The sequence below is a fragment of the Erigeron canadensis genome, chromosome 5, assembly GCF_010389155.1.
Source record: "Erigeron canadensis isolate Cc75 chromosome 5, C_canadensis_v1, whole genome shotgun sequence".
In the NCBI taxonomy this organism is placed as follows: Eukaryota; Viridiplantae; Streptophyta; class Magnoliopsida; order Asterales; family Asteraceae; genus Erigeron; species Erigeron canadensis.
Genome location: NC_057765.1, coordinates 25851913 through 25876695, shown reverse-complemented (window position 1 = coordinate 25876695; position 24783 = coordinate 25851913). Strand labels below are relative to the sequence as shown.

General features: G+C 32.0%; 2 protein-coding genes across 2 annotated transcripts; both read right to left on the bottom strand.

Moving 5' to 3' along the window:
* Positions 1-17032: 17032 nt before the first annotated feature.
* On the bottom strand, positions 17033-17494 carry LOC122598825 (phytosulfokines-like). The gene is made up of 2 exons (XM_043771312.1): positions 17375-17494; positions 17033-17211 (listed from the first exon to the last, which is right to left on the bottom strand). The coding sequence occupies exons 1-2, from the start codon at positions 17489-17491 to the stop codon at positions 17095-17097; spliced, it is 234 nt and encodes a 77-aa protein (XP_043627247.1). The 5' UTR covers positions 17492-17494; the 3' UTR covers positions 17033-17094.
* Positions 17495-19430: 1936 nt separating this feature from the next.
* Positions 19431-23013, bottom strand: LOC122599727 (probable zinc metallopeptidase EGY3, chloroplastic). Its single transcript, XM_043772283.1, has 6 exons — positions 22395-23013; positions 21550-21747; positions 21173-21397; positions 20748-20986; positions 20056-20210; positions 19431-19909 (listed from the first exon to the last, which is right to left on the bottom strand). The coding sequence occupies exons 1-6, from the start codon at positions 22974-22976 to the stop codon at positions 19554-19556; spliced, it is 1755 nt and encodes a 584-aa protein (XP_043628218.1). The 5' UTR covers positions 22977-23013; the 3' UTR covers positions 19431-19553.
* Positions 23014-24783: the final 1770 nt, after the last annotated feature.

The following is a 24783-nucleotide window of genomic DNA, read 5'->3' as shown; positions in this document are numbered from 1 at the left end:
GATTCGGATCTTTCGCCCCACAATTGTACCGGGGCTCCAATTTCCACCAATTTTTTTTAGAATACATCCCTATTCTTATGCTTATCACGTCAGTTTTATCTTTTTACTAGCTTAAACATCCGGGTATAATTTTTTTACTAGCTTAAGCACCCGGGTAATACCCGGGTATTTTAAGATAACTTTTATAGTTAAAGTAATTGTGATATAAATGTTAAATGTGGTATACGGCAATATAGGTAGGAAAATAATTAATCATAATGACAAGTGGCAAAATCAAATGATTAAATTATGAAAGTGGATAAATAGATTTCACTTGTCATATTTTAAGATTGTTAGAAGATTATTAGGCTAATTATTATGAGGAGTTATCATTTCCATATAGGGTAATACGTAAACATTGATAATAGCATACCATTAAAGTTTATTATAACGTAGAAAACACAAATAGAAAAATTTTACTATACTGGCAATGTTTCAAATTTTGATTAAATAAGAAAATGGGATAAGTATCCTGGAATATAACAAACTTTGGACGAATGTCTATAGTAGGAAATAACTAAAGTTTTGTGTATTGTATGTAAACAACTTTAAAAAATGTTTATTGTATGTAAGAAAACATACGTGACAACCATATAGAGATGCCACTTGTCTGTTTTTAATTTGTTGGATATATTTTCTTACATACAATAAACATTATTTTCGAGTTGTTTACATACAATACACACAACTTTAGTTATTTCCTACTATAAACATTCGTTCAAAGTTTGTTACATTATAAGATACTTATCCCTAAGAAAATCTACACTGTTTGATGTATATTAGACATGCATGTAGGTCAAATAAAGTTCATTTTCGCTATGCAACATACTGAACGTGTATTCTATATTGTCAATAACCAATTGATCATAGATCAACTGGCACCGTTATCATGTGACCACAAGATAAAGACTAACGTCATAAGTTCAAATCTTGTCAAGGGCAACTGGAGAAATATATTTTATGTTTTATGTGTGAGAATGTACTGAACCGTGTATGAGTTCTATGAGGTACACGATTTGGATACCAAGATGGTACATGTGAGCAGAGGTTCCCACCCTTTTAACCTTTTTTGTTTTACATTGTCAATATGAAATACATATTGCATTGTGTAGGCAACGTTTACTAAATACAAATTATTACCCGGTTGATATTAAGATAATTTTTTTTATAATTATAGCATTTGTGATATGAATGTTAAATGTGATATATCGACAAATAGCTGACTCGTATTATGTAGATATTTATAATAGCATACCGTTAAAGTTCAAAACAATTTATCGATATAAAAGTTTGAGGTTTTCAAATTGTCGATAACATATGTAATTCCGGTCACCTATGATTTGATAAATGATATAACAAAATGTTGATAATATTATTAAATTTTAAAATGCTAATAATTTATATAGTCTCTATAACAAATTTGGGGGTTATTCAAATTCTTGTTAGGAGATTCTAAATAAATTAGTCAGGTAGGGTGTTATAATTGCTATTCAAGTATGAAAGATTTTCGAATTTAAAAATAATGCAAATTTAAAAGTATTGTTAAAATAGAAACTCAAAAGTAATTTGATACAATTGTTTGTAATTTGAGATCTAAAATGAATGGTAAGAGAGATAAGCGTAGAGTTTGGTTTCTATAAAATAATAATTATAACTATTTAGTTTGTTTAACTTTCAATGACGTCATAAACGAAATTTAAAAGAGAAAATTTATGAATGAAGAGGTTATAGTTGTGCTAAATAGGATGTTTCTTAGTAAAATTTTAGGAATGGACTTTGTCTTTATATATGATAAAGATCTTTTCTTTTTACGTTTTTACAATTTACCTTAAAATTTAATAGAGTAACTCATTCTATTAGGCGTGTGATTGGAGTACACCCCCGTAAAACATATACTAGACTTAGGGGACCATAACATAAAATTCAGCTTTTTAACTTTACATGGTTTAGGGTAATGTTAAGTAATTAGTACTTGTTTGGGAGGGGACCACATGGGACCACTATGCCATTAACTTTTGAGAATTGTGAGAAATGTGAGAAATGTTGCTTTTTTTTTTCTTTCAAAGTACTATCATTCTTTGACAATGACATGTCCATGATGTATTATACTATTTTTTTTAAATATACATAACATATGACACAATTTTTTACCATAAATATACAACTTATATATTATTGCACCTACACATATATGAACATACAGAATTAATACATGATATTAAAACATATAAACAATAAGAATTAATAGATATTTTATATTAATCATCAATATTAATACAAGTTTTTATCCCTATAGAATTACGATTAGGAAACTTAAGTTGGTTGTACACATTTTGTCTATTCAAATAAGAATTTTCCCATGTCCGGTCGAATACGTTAGGAGCCCATAGTGGATGCGTAGGAGGTATCGGGAAATCCCCTTGTAGCACCAATCTTACGAAATGGTTACCATTGACACGTGCAATTACCTAAATATTATGTGGTTGTGACATTGGTGGACTACTAAAAAATGGTAGAAAGGTTGTCTCTCCACAGTTGCTTAAAAAAACAACAACCACATTATATCTTGAAGCAATGAGTAACCCCGTATCTCACATATCCATCCAATGTGGTGGAGGTGTAGCTCCTTCAAAGTGACTCAACGTGTGTTGAAGCGATCGTACACCTTCTCTGGTAAACATATGAGTATATGTTGAATTATGCACATATAACTCATCCAACAAATTCATACGAACTTGAGGCCAGTTATCTTGATGATGACCATTGTATACAACTATCGCTCTAAATCCGCAATTTCCATCTCCACCTACATTCTGAACCTGTGTGATATATGGAAGAAAATCTGCAAATCCTTGTCCAATTAAATAATATGGATTGTTCATTAATGGATCTAGATAGTAGGGTGGGTTGGGTTTGGATTGGGGGGAGTCATAAAAGGATCATCAAATTCCGGTTCTTTGTTTAAGTCGAAAAACTGAGGTTTGGGGTTAGGAGTGGGTTTGGGGTTGGGCTTGATTTTGGGTTTTTTCAAACTTGGACGTCCTCGGTTATCTTTGTGATATTCAGGTTCACCAATGGTAGATGGATCAATATCAGGCTTCCTCCAAAAATTTTGATCAATATCCTCAACAATTATACACGGCTCAAGATCAAGCTTCCTCCAAAAAACATCCACAGATTGTAGTGGAATAGGCTCATTCGCATTGAAATGCAACATAATCTCATGTGCGCACGGTAACCCATGACTGGTTCTTAATTGACAACCACAATTCTCAAAAGTTAAATTGAGACCATCGGATTTGTTAAGTTAGTCAAAGATTTTTTGTAAAGCAGTTCGTGAAACAAGCCCCCATAATTCTTGAAAAAGTGGATGGTTGATCTTGTGTTGTCGATAGATTCTGCTTATTTCAATGCTTTCTTTTATTGAAGTAAATTGTGAAAGCACAACTTTATCAATAACAGAAACCAATGTGTCCAGACTTGCTTGAGATGAGCCCAAATATAACTTTACTTTGGAATGTTGACCTTCAACCCTGTTTGTTGTTGAATTTCCAAAACTTAGATACTTGTCTGTCTTGATAGTCACAAACTTTTCTTCATATTTGTTCAACCAAGTATCATGCAAATATTTTAGAACACCTAAAAGGTAAGAAAAGGAAAACAACAATTATGAGACATCAAAAATAGCATAATATTAAAAGTCATCTAGATGGTAAAAGAAAAAAACAACATTAATGAGACACCAAAAATAACATACTATAAAAATTCACCTAAAAGGTAAAAGAAATCCAACATTAATGAGACATCATACATACCTTGATGAGAGGTCAATTTGACTTGAATATCTGAATAATGTTTCTTGTACATCTCTTCTGTTGGAGATTTCACAAATTTGTCCCATGAGTACTTAAAATGCTATTAAACAAATAATACATCTAAAACACTATGTAAACAATCTAAAATATTACATCATATAATATAGAAAAAGCTAACTTGCTATAATCTAAAGTATTAAAATATAAAACAATCAAAATGAAACAAATAATACATCTAAAACAATATGTAAACAATCTAAAATATTACATCATATAATATAGAACAAGCTACCTTGCTATAATCTAAAGTATTAAAATATATAACAATTAAAATGAAACAAATAATACATCTAAAACACTATGCAAACAATCTAAATAAGTTCCAATAACTAAAATCTACAAAATTAAGATGAAAGATGAAACCTGGTCAGTAAGAAATTCTGGTACACTCATTGCTTGTTTGTATGTTTATGGTAGGAAATATACTAATTATATAGAAGTTGACACATTTATTATTGATAATGAAAGATAACCAACTTTACATTGTTTGTAATAAATAACTTTTTAGATGTCAAAAAGTATAGCACTATATTGCATAAAAATTAATGTCAATTTTTTGAAATTGTATTTGTCTTTAACTAAAAATGTAATTAATAATTCTGTCAAAAGTTATATAAACCTACAAAAATATATCAATATTGTATTACGGAGTATAAAATTAATAATGCTTTCTAAAAATTGCATTTATTATTTTACTCGATTTGTGTAAGACTCAAAATTATATATGGTTTTAATCTATATTTTTAGAATTTAATATTATTATTACTTATTTTATGAAAAAACTTAAAAGCAGCTCATTCTCTCTCTCTATATATATATATAAACCCTTATATAGGGTATTGAGATTAAGATTTCAGCACTTTTTCTATCCCTAAAATACCCCTCCTCCCAAATAAACCCTACACGACACGCTCCTTTCCCCCTTCCTGCCAAACCATAACACACGCACAAACACACATACACACAAACACCACCCACCGCCCCTCCATCACCACCTACTTCCATCTCCAACCCTAATATCTTATTAACATCCCTCTCACTTCACTGGACCAACCACCATCGAGGATCAGAAAATTTATGAAAGTCACCTCCCAGCGTCGCGCTGGTCCATTTAATCTATCACCGCCGTTCAAATCTGGTAATTTCGAAGGGGGAAAACACCTCCTTTACCAGAAAGCCTCAACCTCTTCTAACTACAGGTGAGTGATTGATTGGTATTTCTTAATAATCCATCAATATTTATTGTTAATAAAGTATATCTTTGAATTTCATTAACTTTTATATTATTTGCCGTCGATATTTTACTAGCATTTATTGGTTTGAAACTTAAACCGGTGGAATTTTCATCGTGGCCATCGTCAATCACCGTCGGCCGCCATCAATCACTCACACCATAATTAAATTGGTGATTGATATATGTATATCTATACCCTTACTCTAAAAGAAAACCCGCCCATTATCATCGCCCCTTCTGCCATAACACACACAACAAACACACATATCTCACGGTCTCCACCCACCGCCCTCTACCACCACCTTCCATCTCCACCGCCGCTTTGTCAACACCATCTCGACCCACCATCTCCACCGCCACTATCTTCTGCAGATTTTTTTTTATTTGCAAATCGCAGTCTTTTTTGATGTATGGGAGTCTTCTTTTTTTTCATTATCTTTTGATGTCGTATTTCTTTTATTCTGGAATTGCAAGTCATATGTTTGATCTTAATGTTGTATTGTTTTCCCTTTTTCCAGATTTGGGATACATCTCTAACCCCTCTATACGGCCAAAACTAATGTGGAAAAACATATATTCAAGATCCCAGTAAGTTATTCTTCATATTTTTCAATAAAGTCCCTATTTTTGCGTAGAAATCTTAAAAATACTAATAACGGGTGTTCAAGAAATCTCATTATTATAGGGAAATTTGATAGCTTTTCATCAATTAAGTCATACCCATATAGGAATTTGTGAGGCGTTTATTTGATATTAGGTAGGAAGTCGTTTGATTGAATTTCCATTGGAATCCGCTTTTATACAGCCTCCAGCTGATCAATCGGGTGGTAAAATGCCACCTGATATTCGCCTGACCTTTGTTCACACATCTAGAACTTCAGTAAAATACTAAATACTATTTGCAAATAAGTACCAAGCAATTAAACGCAATAATTTACTCAATAGAATGTGGTTATCAAGTCATTTACCAATTTGCAATCCATAAGACCATAACTTGCTGGTAATACGATCTGCAAGTAATACCACCATCCATCCCCAATTAGACATAGGCAATGATGATGCTTATCATGCAAATGTTCCTCTTGCTATATTACTGCATCCATATGAGATTTGAAATTGAAATAGGTAACCTCTTTGTTCTCTCATCACTCAGCCCTTTCAGGTTTTCTTTTTCTTTACTAAGCAAAGTTATTTACATGCTCAAATGATTACTGTTTTTTTTCCAGGAAGTTGAGAGATTGGGGAAGAAGATGGAGTGAAGAAATTAGTGTTCTGTCATTGCAGGTATATATTTCATCTTTTTCTTATGCTGCATATGTTATAACTGAATTCCTTAATATTTCTTTGTTTGTTTTTCCTTTATTCATCAATCTGTATCTGTTTTTTTAAACTTAAATTGGTATATGGTTCAAGTTCCCTGCATTATTCATGTGTTAAGTTTTTTGGATACATGTATATGTGTGTATTGAGTTTCATCTATATGAAGTCATAAATAAAACTTTAGTGCAACTTATAGTTGTGAGTTTGAATTTCGTCTAGGCTCATAGTTCACCAAGTGAGGATCCCGAACTTAGTCGAGAGGAAAAGAAGCATATCTTGAATAACAAGAATGTAATTTTAAACGTGATTTGATGAAATGGTTTCTTTATTCCAGCGGGATATAAGTTGCGTGCATGCTGAAAAACTGAGCTGAGGCTGGGTTACAAGTCATGGCGCAACAGGTGCACTTGCTAGATGGTAAGGTTTTTGAAATCTTGGAGATGATTCTTTTTTTCTTAATATGTTAGATTACTCGAGTTATACTAAATTACAATCTATGCATTGTTTGGTTCTTTTTATTCTATATTGCAACACATGTATAATAATTAGTAAAAATGGTCTTATGTTCTAAATTGGTGTTGTCAATTGCAGTCGAGAGGTAACTCACCAAGTGCCTCTTTTGTTTCATAAAACAATGTGATTTAGTGTTGAAATAGTTAAAGGCCTGAATAATTTAGAGCTGCAGATTGCTCTTGGTAATATCTTGAAGTTCGGAAAGAAAAACTGGCAGCTTGATTTTATTGGCGGGTTCATTTACTTCATATTGGCCTTTTCAATGTTCCACAGGTATATATTATGTTAATATTCTCATTAACCTGTACTTGAAGATTGAGAATACTTAAGGTTTTTTCATAGTGCAACCTTGGCCATATCTTAAAGAAAAACGATACATTTACGGGCCATGTTAAGAGCTTTTTTAGGAATGTGTGGGATGCTTTTATGTACATGCTTGGGCAATTATATGTGTCATCTGTGGGGTGCCATGCTACTGTTATTGGTTGCAATATCACAAAAAAGAAAAGTAGTAATCAGAGTTCTGCATGTAATGCAGCACACCTTACAGCTACTTTAATTCTCATCCTACTTATGGAATTAGGTGTTGAATTATGCATTTAACATAACCTTTTGGCTACTTCAGGTCATCACACATTATATGAATGGTACAGATCGGTGGAAAGTGAGCACTTTTCTAAACCTACGTGTCAGGTAACTCATGTATCAAGTATCTCATGTCCGCTTTTGATGTTCCAGAGGTTCGATTTTTATAAATTTGGTACTATTTTATCTTCACTTAAGTAAAATTGATTTCTTGTGCAATAATCAGGTTATTGCTGTGACATGGAGCAACATATGCAAGAATCAGATGATTTCACTCTCACGAGAGGGTGCAGCCATATATATGATACTTGGGCTTAACATTGATATGGTGGTATATAGCATTGATAATTTTTTTCTTTGTAAGTATTACTTATAACACTATAGTAGTACTCATAATTTACTCTTCAATGGTATTTAAAATAGTTAGCCCGTTAAGAATGGCCGGTTTGACCCATTTCCCTACTAGACCATCCTTTTTGCCTCATCTAAATATTAGATTTGTATATTTGACATCCATCTCTTGCATGGCTGATAAACATTCTAATATGCAGGTTCTAAAGGAATGGAAGTTAAGTCCCGAGCGGGAAAATGAGGTGAAATTCCTGCAGCCGGCAAACAACCATAGAAAATTTCCGAGCAACTGGAGGGCAAATGCTTTTCATGAGGATCATCTAAATACATTTAAGATCGTTGATCGTTTTATCATTCACACAACGGATAAATTGCAAGTAGCGTGGTAGACGGGTCAACAACGTCTCATTGACTATTTAGCTTAAAATAGTTTGAAAAATTATTTTGAGTTAGAGACTTAGTTTGAAAACTTATCTTGAGTTAGAGACTTAGAGATGGACGACGTGTATTTAAAGAAAGAAAAAAGTGTATACTTTTGTTACAAGACAATGTATGCTACTTATTTTAGAGAAGTTGGTTTAATATGAATATTTTTGTCTCCTCATCAAGAGTAAATTGCAAAATTTGTTGACATGTGTATGCTCAATGTATAGATATAGTCTAAACAAAGGTTATAACCGATAAAACTTGAAACCATGACCAGATTTTGCAATTTCAATTCTGGCATGGAGGTTTATACGTTTGGCATAAAGGTTGATACGTTATCCAGCGTAGGATCTTGCTCCAGCTATATCGTTTTGGTAATCGCAATATGAGAAGTCCTATCAATGGTATCCCGCTGCAACGCGCGGGTACCATGCTAGTATATATATATATGTTTTGATGATCTTATGGCACATGATTTCATGATAGGTAAAAGACAAATTAAGGAGTAAAGACAAATGTAAGCCTTTGACAATATAATATCAAATTTACGAATGAAAGAGAAAGACTAATTAAAAATGAAAGTAAAAAACAAATTAAAGAAAAAACAAAAATTGGACCACACTATGTTTTAAAGGCAAGACTTGTGTGGAAATATTAAGCCTTCTATTATCTTCTTTCACTTATCCTCGTTACCCCCTTGTTCACCTACATTTAATCATTCATCTTCTCATCTCATTTCTTCTATCTATCCATTTCATTTCCCTTTACAAATTGCCTAATAATTTATTGATAGAGGTACAATGGTTTATTGAGTAGTAAAGATTTGTATATAATAAAAAACATGTGAAATTAGATACCCATTTGTATTAACCAAACATAATCACAAATTTAAATGAAGGCCACATTCATTTTGCTTCAAACAAATCAGACCAAATACGGACTATTATGGTAAGATTATTAATACCCGAATCAATCTAAAACTCGGTCTAAAACTTATTCAGAAAAATCAGATTTGGGTATGAAATCCCAAACCCATGAAGGCTCCAACCCATTAACCTGAATTCTTTTTGTTGGGTTCAAGTTGACCTTTTGGGCTAACAAGTTAATCGGTCAACCAGGAAATACTTTAAAATTATACAAAAGATGTCAACCTACCAACTCATTTGATTCGACAACCCATTTAACCTGCAATCAACCCACCAACCTACAACTCATATAACATGTTTAACCTGAAATCAACCCTCCAACCCCTTTAACCTGTCAACACAAAACTCGACCCGCCAACCCGATTTTTTTAGGTTGGTGGGTTCGGTTCAGTTGACAGGTTGCGGGTGAGGGTTGCAATTTTTATCTAAAACTTTTAATGGGTTGAGTTCGGGTCAGATTGTTTCGACCCGTCAACCCAAACCCAACGTAACAATTTATCATATTTTATTGTCTAACTTTATAATAATACATACATTTATGCTGAAATTAAGAGAAGATTTTTTTGATAATTGAAATGATAAGTGTGTGAAGTTTTTTACTAAATTTTTTGTTTAGATCTTTTGTAAGTTGAGATCCAAATTAAGCGTTTAAACAAAATCAACCTCTTATCATGTCTTGTCAAATATATCATCACTTTTAATATGGGTATAACATCAACTATTTGCCTAAGTAATAGTTACTTATATATTTTATCAATACATAATTAATATTAATCAAATATAATTATATAATACTTTGAACTAGATGAATTTAAGATCGAATCAAAAAATTTTAGCTCGAGTTAACTGGTCACTAAATAGTTACATAAAGTAAAAATATAAATACAGTAATCAATGATTATAAAAATGGTCGCAAGCATAGTTGTCGACTCGTAAGTTTTGACTCGACTTGAAAACATGATTTTTTGACCCGTAACTTAACTCTCAGGAGTTGTAAAAGCCAGAACATATTTAAATATTACATAATATAGTATAGTTATATATATGTGACATTTTAATAAACAAAATATAAGTTCATTATGTGAGTAGATTTGAGTCATAATCTTGCAATTTGTCTCCATTTCGTAATAAAAGGATCAAAACTACATAGACAACACAAAATAATGTAACAATAAGTACAATATATAATTATATTATCAAACCATAATAATTATAAGTTTATAACTCATGAGTCATGACTCAGTCCAAATTCACACAACAATTCATAAGAGGGCTGGACAAAACGAGTTACTTAACGAGTCGAATCATTTAACCGTACATTGACTCGACTCGTGCTTGGTAAAAGTTTAAGAAAGCAAATTTACCATACTCAGAACTCAGAAGTCAGAACTCATATAAATTTCTGGGATTCCGAAGTTAAAAAAACGCCTCTATGCAAAAGCAGGGGAAAAAGGAAAACACACTCCCCCAGCCACACTATCAACAGAACCGCCAATCAGATCCGCCGTACTAGTATCATTTCACTGATATTCATCTGCCGGGGGCGATGGTGACCGTCGGTTCCAATCCTATTCGTCTCCGGCTTTTACGATCGATCATTTGGTAATTAATCTCAATTCTAATATATATATATATATATATTTGATCATATCATAAGTTTAGATTAACTGTAATGTTTATATGAGAAATCGATAATTCGAACAACCGAAACTTATAACAAGGCCATTTAAAGTCTTTTACTACTTAATGATTCTTTTGTGGGAGATAATGATTTTTAAAAATTTGGCATCAGTTTAAAGAGAGAAAGAGAGAGAGATATGGTCTGCCTTCATTTCGCCAATTTTCTGGAAATAGATGGCATAAATTTGGTTCCTTTCTCGACTTTTATATGAAATAACACATTTTTAATATAAAAATAATGCTCAACTCTCTCAACATGGAAATGTGAATTGCTTGAGGAAAACTTTTATTATTTTTTTTTAACGATTAATATTTTATTCATATGATTAGGCACAATAAAAAGAAATAGACAATTACAAAAGAAAAGAAGGATACCCAAAGTTAATAGCATCGTCGTACACGATGTGACATCATAGTGGGATTAAGAAGCCAAGATGGTTTAGTCGACGTTGAGGGTGACATTGGTTTTTTTTTTCTCTTGGTTGATTGGTTATCCAAGCTAGTATTGTTAAAAGATCCAAATTTTAGATTTATTATTACCCCTAGAACTAAAAGGTTAGATAAATTAACCAGATTGATAGTTGGCTTTCCCATCTTCGATTACATACGTATAGTGGTTATTGGATGGTTTTGATATGACACTGACGGGACATATCACGTTGATGTAATGATGTGACCATCAAATATGCTCGTAATTTATGTATGTCGACGTTTTACATCGATATATGCCCACATAGTTGAAAAAACGTCAAACTACGTACACCATGTTGAGAATCGGTTTCTCCAACTTCTTTATAATAAAGATGACATCGCCAACTTTTATAATCATGATTATGACATTTCAACTTAAAGATCGATCATATGAATATTAGCTTAAAGCCTACGTTATATAGTTCATCATATTAACTCGAGTTTGTTAGGAAAATCATTATCATTTTGACCAACCGATGATATTTTTCAAACTCTTGTTGGCAGAGCCGGTCTAGGAGGTGGCCAAAGTGGCCGACGGGCCGAGGCCCGATTTTTTAGGGGGCCCGATTTCTTCTACTTTTATTTTTTATGTATATACGTGTGTAATTATTTAAGCCTATTGTAAACTCTAACAATTATTTAAAAACTAAAACATATAGTTTAACCCATAAAAAACCCACGTATATACCTTTTATTAGATTAAAAAAAGAGTTTTACTTATCGGAAACTCGGAACGGATCAAGCAACACCTTTTCAATATTTCATTGTTCCACTTTTCATATATTTGACATGACAAGTATTTACTTTAGTTTATTATTTATTGTAATATGTATACATATAGATAATTTATTATTATTAAATGATTTATAAATCATTATTGTTATTTAAAAAAATAATGACATAGTTGTTTGTTGCTTGTTATTTCTTTAGGTCTTTCTATGTTGTTTTAAATCTATTGAAATTTTTATTTGTCTTTGGGCTTTATATTTCATTTATTGATATAACATTTGTTATCATTTTTAGAGATAAAATTTATATAATATAATTTATTGCGTTTAGCTTATGGGTCCTTATTTTTGCTCTCGGCCTATATCTATAAATCTCTAGGTGAACTACAAGTTGAAGATAAAGCGATTCTAGTTCGTAGGTCCTCAAGGACAATACGTGTTCGTGAAAGGTTAAATCTTATGATTGAGTCTGAAGAACACGTAGTAGGAGATTTGAATGAACCTCCTAATTTCAATGTTGCATTATCAGATCCGGAATCTGACAAATGGTTTGAAGCTGCGAATGTGGAAATGAAATCCATGAAAGACAATCAAGTCTGGAGCTTGGTTGACCTTCCACCAAATGGTAGAACCGTTGGGTGAAAGTGGATCTTCAAGAAGAAGACCGACATGGATGGAAATATACACGCCTATAAAGCTCGTCTTATGGCGAAAGGTTATACTCAACTCTTTGGAGTTGATTATGAGGAAACCTTTTCTCCGGTTGCGGACATTAGAGCTATTAGGTTCATCTTAGCCATAACGGCGTCTATGACTATGAGATATGGCAAATGGATGTCAAAACCGCTTTCTTGAATGGTTTTCTAGACGAGGAAGTCTATATGGACCAACCTGAAGGTTTTGTCGATCCAAAACATCCCAACAAAGTATGCAAGCTTCAAAGATCCATTTATGGACTAAAGCAAGCATCAAGGAGTTGGAATAAAAGGTTTGATGAAGAGATCAAAAAGTTTGTTTTTGTTCAGAATCCTGATGAGCCATGTATATATCGCAAAGCTAGTGGGAGTATTGTTACTTTCCTTGTCTTGTATGTCGATGACATATTGATAATAGGAAATCACATTCCAATGTTGAAAGACGTTAAATCTTATCTTGGAAAGTGTTTTGCTATGAAAGACTTGGGTGGAGTAGCATTCATACTTGGAATCAAAATCTATAGAGATAGAAATAAACGGTTGATTGGATTAAGTCAAAGTGCTTATATTGATAAGATCTTGAAGAGATTCAAGATGGAAAATTCTAAGCGCGGGAATTTGCCCATGCAAGAAGGACTTAAGTTATCTAGCAAGAACAGTGCTTCTACACCTGAAAAGGTGGAGCGTATGAAAAGAATTCCTTATGCTTCGGCGGTGGGATCTATCATGTACGCGGAAAGATGCACTAGACCTGAAGTTGTGTTCGCTCAAAATATTGTTAGCTGATATCAGCAAAATCCCGGAGTGGATCAGTGAACTGCTGTGAAAAGTATTCTTAAGTACATGCGGGCTACTAAAGAATTATTCTTGGTGTATGGTTGAAATCCGGATCAAAATTCAAATGGTAATAGAATTTGTGATGTTGGATTTCATGACTGATGAAGATGAATCAAGAATATCAGTCGGGATACGTCTTCATTTTAAATGAAGACACGATGGAATGCTATGAGCTAATAGCAAACCACAGTTGCTATGTATGTGACAGAATCTGAGTATATTGTCGTCTCAGAGAAGACGACATGAAGGTTGTCTGGATTAGAAAGTTTATTTTTGGATTGATAATCCTCAAATAACACACCTATGGAATTGTACTGTGATAATTCGGGAGCAATTATCATTGCCAATGAACCTGGGGTTCAAAAGGTGTCAGACATTACCTAAGAAGATATCACTACGTTCGTAAGCAAAACGAATTGCGTGAAATCAAATTACTCAAAGTTCACACAGATTATAACTTAGCGGATCCTTTTACAAAGGCATTGTTAAAAGGAAAGGTCGATAAGTATGTCGTGGGCATAGGTTATTGCTAAGTTATATCATGTAAATCTGTTATTGGTATTTGGATAATGAGATGTTAAACAATTGTTATTTTCAATAAATGAATTTTTATACGCGGTATAAGTGGTTTCATTTTTATAATAATTGTGTCCTATATTTGCATGTTTAAATCCATGAATATTAGTTGAATATTCTAAATGTCTATTATCGATTAATTATATGGGAATATAATTAAAGTAAGACAATTGTGAGAGATTGGTAAAAATATTTAAGGGAATATTTTGAAGATGGTGGATCGTACCAAACTCACATGATATTCAAAAGGTGAATATTGGACTTACCCCACAGAACGAATTATCATTTTATGGATCGACGTCATTAAATGAAATTCGTGAAATGGTTACTTTATTTATCCTTTGACTTGAGATACAAGTGAGTTATGCATGTGTGGATTGCATTTCTTGATATAGTTCCTAACTGTCCTGAACAAGGCAGTATACAGGGTTATTTTCAGAAATGTTGAGAAACGACATGACCAGACACTTGTAGTCAATACATGATTTGTTCCTTCAATTTGCAACTGAAGTATGATACCATTTGACGCCCTCATTAATTAATTAAAGATGTTTGTGTGGCCACACCCAAATGAACTCAAGAAGTTGTCTTGCCTAATTTGGTAATCTTAATTAATTGTAGAAATGAGAAACATAATCGTTAAATTTATGAAATGACATTAATCCATATTCATAATTAACAAAGGTATCTGAACAAAGGGATATTAAAGACTAAATCATTTCAACTTGGCGATTTAAGAATCTATTCTTAAATATTTCCGGGAGCATTGGAGTGTTGCTAGACGCCAACCAATGTTATTGCCTTTATAATAACTTGCTCAAGTGGGAGCTGTTGAAGTGTGATCATTTTATTATAAATCGCATGTCCGGAAATAATTTAAGCCTACGGGGTCACACGAAATGACACGGTAACTATATATTATTAATTAGTATATTAAAGTAATATATTAATTAATTAGATCACGAAATGATTAATTTAAATATATTAAGGGGTTAATTATATTTAATTAATTAAATGAAGGATTAAATAAGGAAATTGGTGATGGATCCTAAGAGGCCGGTTTTGATAAGGCTTTGTAAGCCTTAATCTAGCTTGTTCACTAAGTAAATTAAACCCTAATTAAACCCTATAAATAGAGGGCTTAATTCAAGGGTTTTCTCATTCATTCACATAAGCAATTCTCTCCCTTCTTCTTTGAGTTTGGCCGAAAGCACAAATCTTCAAAAAGTTTTTTGTTTGTGCCGTTCGAACAACTACATGAACCATATACACATGCATTTAATGCTTTGCATTAATTGTATCACAATTTGTTTGTAAAAACAAGTTTAGGTTCGGTTCATGGCTTTCGAAACAAGAGGTAATAAACAAAGGGTTGTTTGGTTCGTGATCGGGATACTAGCATACGGTATAAGAGGTGTCTAGTGTGTGATCGTAGAGGGGTTTTGCTTTAAACCCTAAGCATTAATAATAATCTTATTATTATTATCTCAATTGGATCTTTGCATATAAGGTACACATCTCAATTCTCTTTTTGTTAATTAATGTGATTACATATATGTTTTGATTTCTTCCGTTGCGCTTATTCGTGATCTTGTATGTTTTATGTGATCATATTCTAACAGTGGTATCACGAGCCACATATGTGATCTATTAATTACAAAGATCAAAACTTGAAGGGGGTTTAAGGGTTGGTTGATTTTAATTAATTGTTAAATAATTAAAAGGTTGTTTTTCTTATTTTTTTAATTAATTAAATCGGATCTTGATTAAATAAAAATTAGGGTTTTTGTTTAATTAAAGTTTTAACCTTGTTCAATGGAGATTGAAACCCTCAAACAAGTTTTGAACTGTGAATTGATATAAATTATGTGATGAATTGCATGATTATGTGTATCATTTTTATACACCATTTGATGTCACCATCACCATCCTCGCCGCCATCATACTGTCGTCATCACCATCGTATGTATTGCACTGATACCCTAGTTTGTTTATAAAAATGTATCTTAGAAGTTCTAAGAGTATCTTGAAAACGAGACTGCAGAGTACTTATGTATCAAGAAAGTGTTACCATGAATTTTGTTGTTAACTACATAGAATGCACATAGTGTAATTATATTAATACACACTTAATCGTTGGACACGGTTGTCTTTCAAATAGACACATAAGTTTACCATGAAATGGTGTGATCTTAATTTAGTATTGAATAGAAAATTATCTAAACCGAATCTTGCTACTATAAATCAAGCAACAATAATGTCAAGGAAAAGCCTCACCCATAACTTGAGGATTAATAAGCAACACTCGAACTCTCAATTCACAAAAAAAAAAAAAACGGGTAACTAATTAACCATTGTACCAGTGGGTTGTCAGCAAACATGATAATGGATGGATATTCAAATCCGTTACCTGTATGTGTCATCCCTACCACTCAACTACTCCAAATACAACTATATTACATACCATATATCAAGAATTAAACTTTAATCTTTACCCTAAACACGTACAACTATATTACCACATATCAAAGATTAAACTTACTCAATAAGTCAAGAGACAAAAACCTCTCCAAATACACTAACTTTGACGCATATTCGTAACGGCAAGAAAGATTATTATGTAAACTTATACTTATATATGCATAACTTACACTAACATAACTTCCATCAATTTTTACATCAAAACTATATCTACATATCTAACATATGGTGCTATATATAATCATAAAGCTAAATGATTTTTATCTTTTTATTTGCTAAAAAGAAAAAAATACATATATGAAATATATAGTTACTCCCTACAATAATACTATAATAATAAGATATAAATAAATAAAATCATGGTTGTTTATTTTGGGTATAAATATAATCAAGATGAGCATCAGCTAATGTTCTTCTCATCAAACACTCTTCATCTCCTTCACAAATTTCTTCTTTTGTCATCTCTTCTTCAACCTTCAATAACAAGTAATACACATCATTGGAAAAAAGTTACAATACATTTTTATATGCGTATATATTACAACAATAATATATGCAATACAATGTTTATTGACTAATATCGAGATATGTATGTATATATAAAGTACTAGAAAGGAAAGTTGGGATCGATGTATACCGAGTGATGTATTTCAACACGAGAGATGTGTGCTGGACGAGCTACGGTGCATGCTAGCATTGATAGAAGAAGAATGGCTATTGTGCACAGGGCGCTAAGTTTGATAAATTTAGACATGTTTTAAGATGCAATGAAAATGAAATGAGAAAGTGGTCATTGCTTTGATCTTCATTTATATAGAGCTTAGCTACCTAGGATTGTAGGAAAATAAAAGAAAAGGGTATATTTGTAATTTGATAAATAGAAAATCAAAGATATTGAAAAGTAAACAAAGTATAGTAATGATAAAAGTACGTATAAAATTGACAAGGATAAGTTGGTGAGAAATCCTAGAAAGATGCTAAAACACAGGCCATTGTTATTTTTATTTTTATTTTCTTCAATAACAATGTTAAATCAAATAATGTAAACAAAAATGCTATTGTCTTATGACAAATTAAACGTAGAATTTCTGATACACATATATGTCACTTACGCCTTATCTAAATAAATTTAACTAAATGGTTTTTTCTTTTAAATATATTGAATCTATGACATTTACGTGTAGAAGGATATGTAAGTTAATTTATAAAAAGATATAACAAAACTCAATGTAAACTAAGTTAGCATATTTAGTTGTATGAATCTATCAAAGTTTATCCTCCTTTCTATCAAAATAAATGTCTTACTTTAAAAATATAAAAGATAAAAGAAAAATAAATGTCTTACTTTAAAAATATAAAAGATAAAAGAAAAAGTAAGTAGGTGGAAACTTTCTGATCCCATATATTATCTTTGTACTTATAGTAGACAACGTATATAACTAATATCTAATACTCATCATCCTCACACATGGATCACAAATATATTTTTTTCACTTGCTTTTGACAATTTTTAAACCTGTGACATCTGTAAACTCATATGTCACATGGAGACGGTATCATTGCATTATATAATAGCAAAAGACAATATTTATTTTTGGTTTACACATATTTTTAAAATTAGTTATGTGAAGAGTATAAAGTTAATTTATTATTTTTCTTACTCCTTTCAAAGAAAAAATTCAAGTAATGTTTAACTGTATGCTGAAATCAGTGAGTTAATTTATTGCCGTTTGTTGTATGCCATTCGAAAGTGTTCTAGAGCAACTACTATTAAAAAGTCTTCTAGAATTGCATTTTGACTATTTTTTCCTTTAGCTGAATTATCATTGTTTAAGTCTTTTGGGATTGCTATTTCATACGTTGGTCAAAGTTAATTAAATTGTGGTGCAGCTTCTAAATCGATGTTTGTTATAGAAAATGATTATTCAATGTATGTGTCAGTTTCATAAGAGATCCAAGGGACCTTATTTTAAATGGTTGGTTGTAGCATAGTTTTCTTTTCTTAATTTGTCCTTTAACCTCTAGTAGTTTTCCACATATATAAAAGGTTTGAAAGTTATATACGTTTAACTTGTTTTTGACATATATGTGAACTAATAGTCAAACTAAGTGTTAATTGAACTTGCATAAGATTTTTTGATGATGATATGATAGAAAGAGATTTAAAATTTCTTAATAAATGAAATTACAATCACAATATGTAAACGTGCACAAAACCAATGAGTTTGATGATCCATTGATAAATCTTTGTATGTTGGAGTTTCATAATCCGGATTCAAGTTCCGGAGTTTCATAATCCGGATTCAAGTTCCACTCTAGGACGGGCTTACGAGGGTGGGTAAAAATAACGCACACAAAATTTTGTCCATATAACAATGTAACATGTTAATACATATTAAGAATTTCTTTAACCAACAAGGAATTAGCCTAATGGTAAGGCAAACACTTGATTACGTTCGATCCCTGTTACCAATGAAGCCTAGACTCATATGTAAAGTTTAAATACGCGGGTTCAGTCTTTCGGGATGCCCAAATCATGTGGGGATTAGAATTGAGGTATTTTACCGGCATCATATGACTCATACGGGGTGGGTCGATGGGTATCCAATAGTGGTACCGTGGCTAGGTTCCTCCCATTACCCTTAAGAATTTCTTTAACCCCTTAATAGTTACAATTGTTCAACAGGAACACATTATCAACAAAAAAACTTGAATAGAAATGTTGCTATAAACAGTTTATCGCCATATGCAAAACTTTTTACAAAATATATACCAACTAACAACATAATAACATATACTCCGTACTAAACCAACATTTACAAATCTCCCCTGAAGTAGGGTCCATTTAGAAACGAACTAGAGAAGGTTCCTCCACCATTCGGGAAAAGCGTAAGCAAACATATAAGACCAAGGACAAACCCCCAAGCGTATCTATTGTCGCCTAGAGGGGTAATTTCGTCTGTTGCAGGTATCTCTTCTCCGCCTCTAAAAAATGTGGCAAAGAGCCCCCATGCTAGACAAAGCACACTGCCACTAAAACCACCGACGACTAGTAGAAGTGAAGTGGCAATAGATAAGAGTGCTGCAGTGCTCCTACCAAACATGGCTTGCGCGATTCGACCTCCTTCAAGTCTTCCACATGGTAACAAGTTCAATGATGTCACCACCATTCCTGCCTCATAAGAAATGTTAACTACTTAGGAATTGAACAAAAGTGATATATAGCCATATTTAATATCGTTGATATCTTTGTTGTGATAGTAAGTATTTTTTGGAAACTACTTTCTGATAGTGAAATAACATTGCAAGTCCACTCACCCAAAAGTCCTGCAAAGGCAAGAGGGTCAACAGGAACCCCGACACCTTCAACAGCGTAAGGTAAGACATTGCCCAGATCATCTGTGTATGGACCAATAACATATTGGATGAAAGAAAGTAGCGGGTTATTGTAAAAGAATTGTGGTCGAATGTACCTGCATAAGCACACTCCATTTAAGTTATCTAATATTACATAAGAGGCTGCAGAAAACGAGAGAACTAAGATGGTACTAAAGGGGATAATCTCTACCCACTTATACATGAATGGATCAGTTACGATACATTTATCTTTACCGAGTCAAATAGGTTCTAAATCAACTAAATTGATATGAACCATATGGCCATATGGGTCAAATGGACTGCAAGTTGTCTCACATGTTGAGGTCCCATTAGCAAGCCTGGGAGCCCTCACTAGATAAATTGTAGAATGGTCCTAAGTCATTAATTCATTCACAAATCCAATGCATACTTGCATAGAACCTCCAATCACATTATTCATTATTAGTAAATTTCCAATATTTTATGTAAAGTGTTTGTGAACACGACTTTACCCATTTTACCTCATATATTAGGTACTTGTTTTGCCTCATATGAAAGTTTACCCAGTTTGACCCATTAGCTAACCCCAGCCCAACCTCTCCATTTTGCATCAGGTATATAACTATTAACTTGTATGGAAGTATAAGACTTACAGAGCATTATCGCCTCCATTAAAACTACCATCAGCAACAAAAGCAGCTACTGCAAGCGCCAGTGATGTCAAATACGCACTGGCTGTTCGTGCTACTGGAATATCAAACAGGGCCTTTTTATTAGGAAGTATAGATTCATAATTATTCATAACTCCCGAACAGCCTGTCCAAGTAGAGGGAACGAGAAATGATGGACTGAGTTTAACACCGTAACGTGCTGCTGTTACCCTAGTGGCTATCTGCACAACATATTAGAGTTAACATTAGTTTAAACGTTAAAGTCCAATGCATCCCTTTCTAAAGTCAATAAGGATATTGAACGTCTAATAAAAGTTACATCAAAACTTATACCAAAAAATAAATATACTTTTTTCCCCTATCTATGGTCAAAATAACATAATTCAACTTAAACGGGAGAACATTACCTCTGAAACACCTAAAATGGTTAGAAACCCTCCAAAAAGTGGCAAAACATCTCTTACGTAGTCATTAAACGTTGCATCAGGTTTAAGAAAGAAGCCGCTCATTAAAGCAATCGTTCCAAAAGTTGTTACAGCTAAGGCTACCGCACTTACATAGCCTGATGGTGTGCTCAATTTGGTCAACTCGAATTGGAGGTCAATCTCAGATTTTGGTTGCACCACACAAACCTTTACACATATGACAACATGAAATAAAAGTTCAACATCGGAATAATGAACTTGACATATTAGGCAAAATGTTTTATGGTTATTAAAACAAGTCGAATCATATAACTTTTTGAGCATTAAATAATTAACAAACACATTGCATAAAATGTTACCTGTTTTGTAATGTCATTAGTCTTTTCCTCCATGAACCATAAAACAACCTCCCTTCCTGCAGCTTCTGATAATTTTTGCTCTAATGCTGGGATGACTTCTTCAATGGGTCTCCTCAAGTTTCCAATAAATATTCCCCCATCACCAAATCTCCTTACATCCGTTGCGAAAAATGTAGTAAACCCGAAACAACTTTTTAACTGCCATTTGAAATATACACTATGTTAACTACTTAATTTCATGATATTGAAGTCCATATTTGGCTTTTGGACTCAAATATTGTTGTATTCATTCAAGTCAAAACTTATATGAATTCTTACCTTTTTCACATAACACCTAAATTTTCGGGTTGCTAGCACTCATTTTATCACTCTTCTATAGAAAAAAGAATCTATTAATCCTAAAATGAAATGAAAGCTTTCCTCCAATACTTCCTATATGTATAAATCTGGAAAGCATATAGAGTCAAAAGAACACCAGAATTCTTGATTACTTTTAGTGTATGTCCAAATCAGAGGTGACAAAATAACAACTGAGTTGGGGTTGGGTTAAGGTTTTTGAACAAATCTCTAGGGTCAAACCAGTCGAGTTGACCTGCTTTTGAAATATTGTGAACTTCTTAGATAATTTAATGTTAATTTTTTAAAAAATACTAATATTTCTTTAAGATTTGTTAAAGTTTGAAGGGTCTTTTAACATTCATCAACTGTAAGTAAATTAGTCCAAAATTTAACCATGGATTACAAAATTGTTATTTTGCAACACAAATACTCTTAAAAATCTAAAAAATTCAAATGGGTCATCAAGATTCACTAAATTAAAATTATAAAAATGAAAAAGGTCTCACCTTGTTAAGATCAAGAGCCTTAAAACTCTCCTCTGCTTTTTCCAACCTCTGTTTTTCTCTAAACAAACTATCACGAACCACTTTATTAAACAACCCCATAACAAAGTTATCACTATTTCTTTCCCTATCAAGTTCTTTAAGCTTCCTATCAGTTCTCTTCTTTTCGAGCTTAATCGCGGCTTCAATAGAAGGATTCCCCATGAATTTCTTGAACTCTTCATCATTTTTCCAATCAATTTCTTGCTGGTCTTCATTTTCTGAGCCCAAATGACTTACATTTTCATCACTTTCATGCTCAGATGAAGCTACTGTTGTTACATTTAAATCCTCTGTTTTTTGCATTTCATCATTTTTTACATCACTTTTAAGCTCAGTTGGAGCTACTGTTGTTACATTTGAATCCTCTGTTTTTTGCTCTGCTTTGACTGAAAAGTTGAGCCTTTTTGGGTTAATGATTAAAAGATTCTGGGGTTTGGGAATGGGAATGAAAGAATGGTGTTTGAATACAGAAATGATGGATTTGGAATGTGGGTTTTTGGAGTATGATGAAGTTGGAATGGTGAACAAAGTGGTGGTGGCCATTGTTTGGATGATTGAGAAAAACAAGGGATCATGGTGAGGGAATTAAAAGGGAATGCAGATTGGTCTAGAAACTTGGAGAATTGTTACACTTGTATGTTTTTGGTTATGGGCAAGAAAAATGACAATTTTGTTTAGACCTCACATATCACATTAGAATTTGCATAATTACACGTGTATACTTCCTATTTGAATATTATTTCCTTTTCCTTTTTATTATAATTCAAGTATTTTACATGAAACTTAAAAAAATAATAAACGTACAACAGATTGATTTATTTATCATTTAAAATTTGTTCTTTATTTGTAACTAGTTTTTTGAACTCGGCATCATCGCTGCGTCATGCAAACATACATACAACGTTATCTAAAAGTTTGAACGTTTAAAGTTTACTAAAAGTGTAGAAACAAAAAAATAGGTGGCTAAAACAAATAGTTTGATGATAAAAGTTAGAAGCTTTAAAATAAAATATAGAAAATTAAAAGCTATAAAAGTAAAGTTAGACTAAAGTAAAAAAATTCAAAAGTTAAGTGGCAAAAATAAAAAATAAAAAAAAAACAAAAAATCGCAACAATAGCCAATTTTCGTTGCAATCGTACCAAAATAGTCAAGGTTTTTGGCTTATCACAAAATAGCCAACAAAATCGCAACAAAAAATGAAAAATCGCAACAAAAAACGCGAAATCACAACAACAAACGCGAAATCGCTACAAAAAATGCCAAAATCGCTACAAAAAATTACCAAAATCGCAACAAAAAATGGAAATCGCAACTCGCAGTTCGCAATAGTTTGACTTTGACTTTTATTTTTATTTTTAAGGATACTAGTTTATTATATTAGACATGAATACAAAACTTCAAATAAGCCCTAAACTTTATTACTTTTAAAAACACAATACAACGGAATAAAACATAACATTTATTTAAAACATAAAACATTAAGAAATTAAAACACACAAAACATTAACCTACAACACAAATACATAAATAACATTACAAACTAAATAAAAAGAAACATACATAATAATAGTTCGTAGAACTATTATTAAGTTTTTTTAATTTTGTGAAAAATAAAAATGATATAATAAAATAATAGATGAATAGTGTTATATATATATGTTTCTCTTTATTAAGTTTGTAACGTTTCTTATGTATTTGTGTTGTAGGTTAATGTTTTGTGTGTTTTAATTTCTTAATGTTTTATGTTTTAAATAAATGTTATGTTTTATTTAGTTGTATTGTGTTTTTAAAACTAATGAAAGTTTAGGGTTTATTTGAAGTTTTGTATTCATGTCTAATATAATAAACTAGTATCCTTTAAAAAAATAAAAGTCAAAGTCAAACTGTTGCGAACTGCGAGTTGCGATTTCTCGTTTTTTGTTGCGATTTTGGCAATTTTTTTGTTGCAATTTTGGCATTTTTTGTTGCGCTTTTGGCATTTTTTGTTGCGATTTCGCGTTTTTTGTTGCGGTTTCACGTTTTTTGTTGCGATTTCACGTTTTTTGTTGCGGTTTCACGTCTTTTGTTGCGATTTCACGTTTTTTGTTGCGATTTTGTTGGCTATTTTGTGATAATCCAAAAAACCTTGGCTATTTTGGTACGATCGTAATGAAAATTGGCTATTGTCGCGATTTTCTCATAAAAAAATGGTAAAAGTTATATGTTTTAAAATAATCAAAAGTAAAAATAAAAATAAAAAATTGATGAGTAAAGTTAAAACCGAAAGTTAGTAAATTATACTTAAGTTTGTATAAAAAAGTGATACTAAAGTTAAGGATCTAAAAGTTAATTAGTTTACAAAAAATTAGA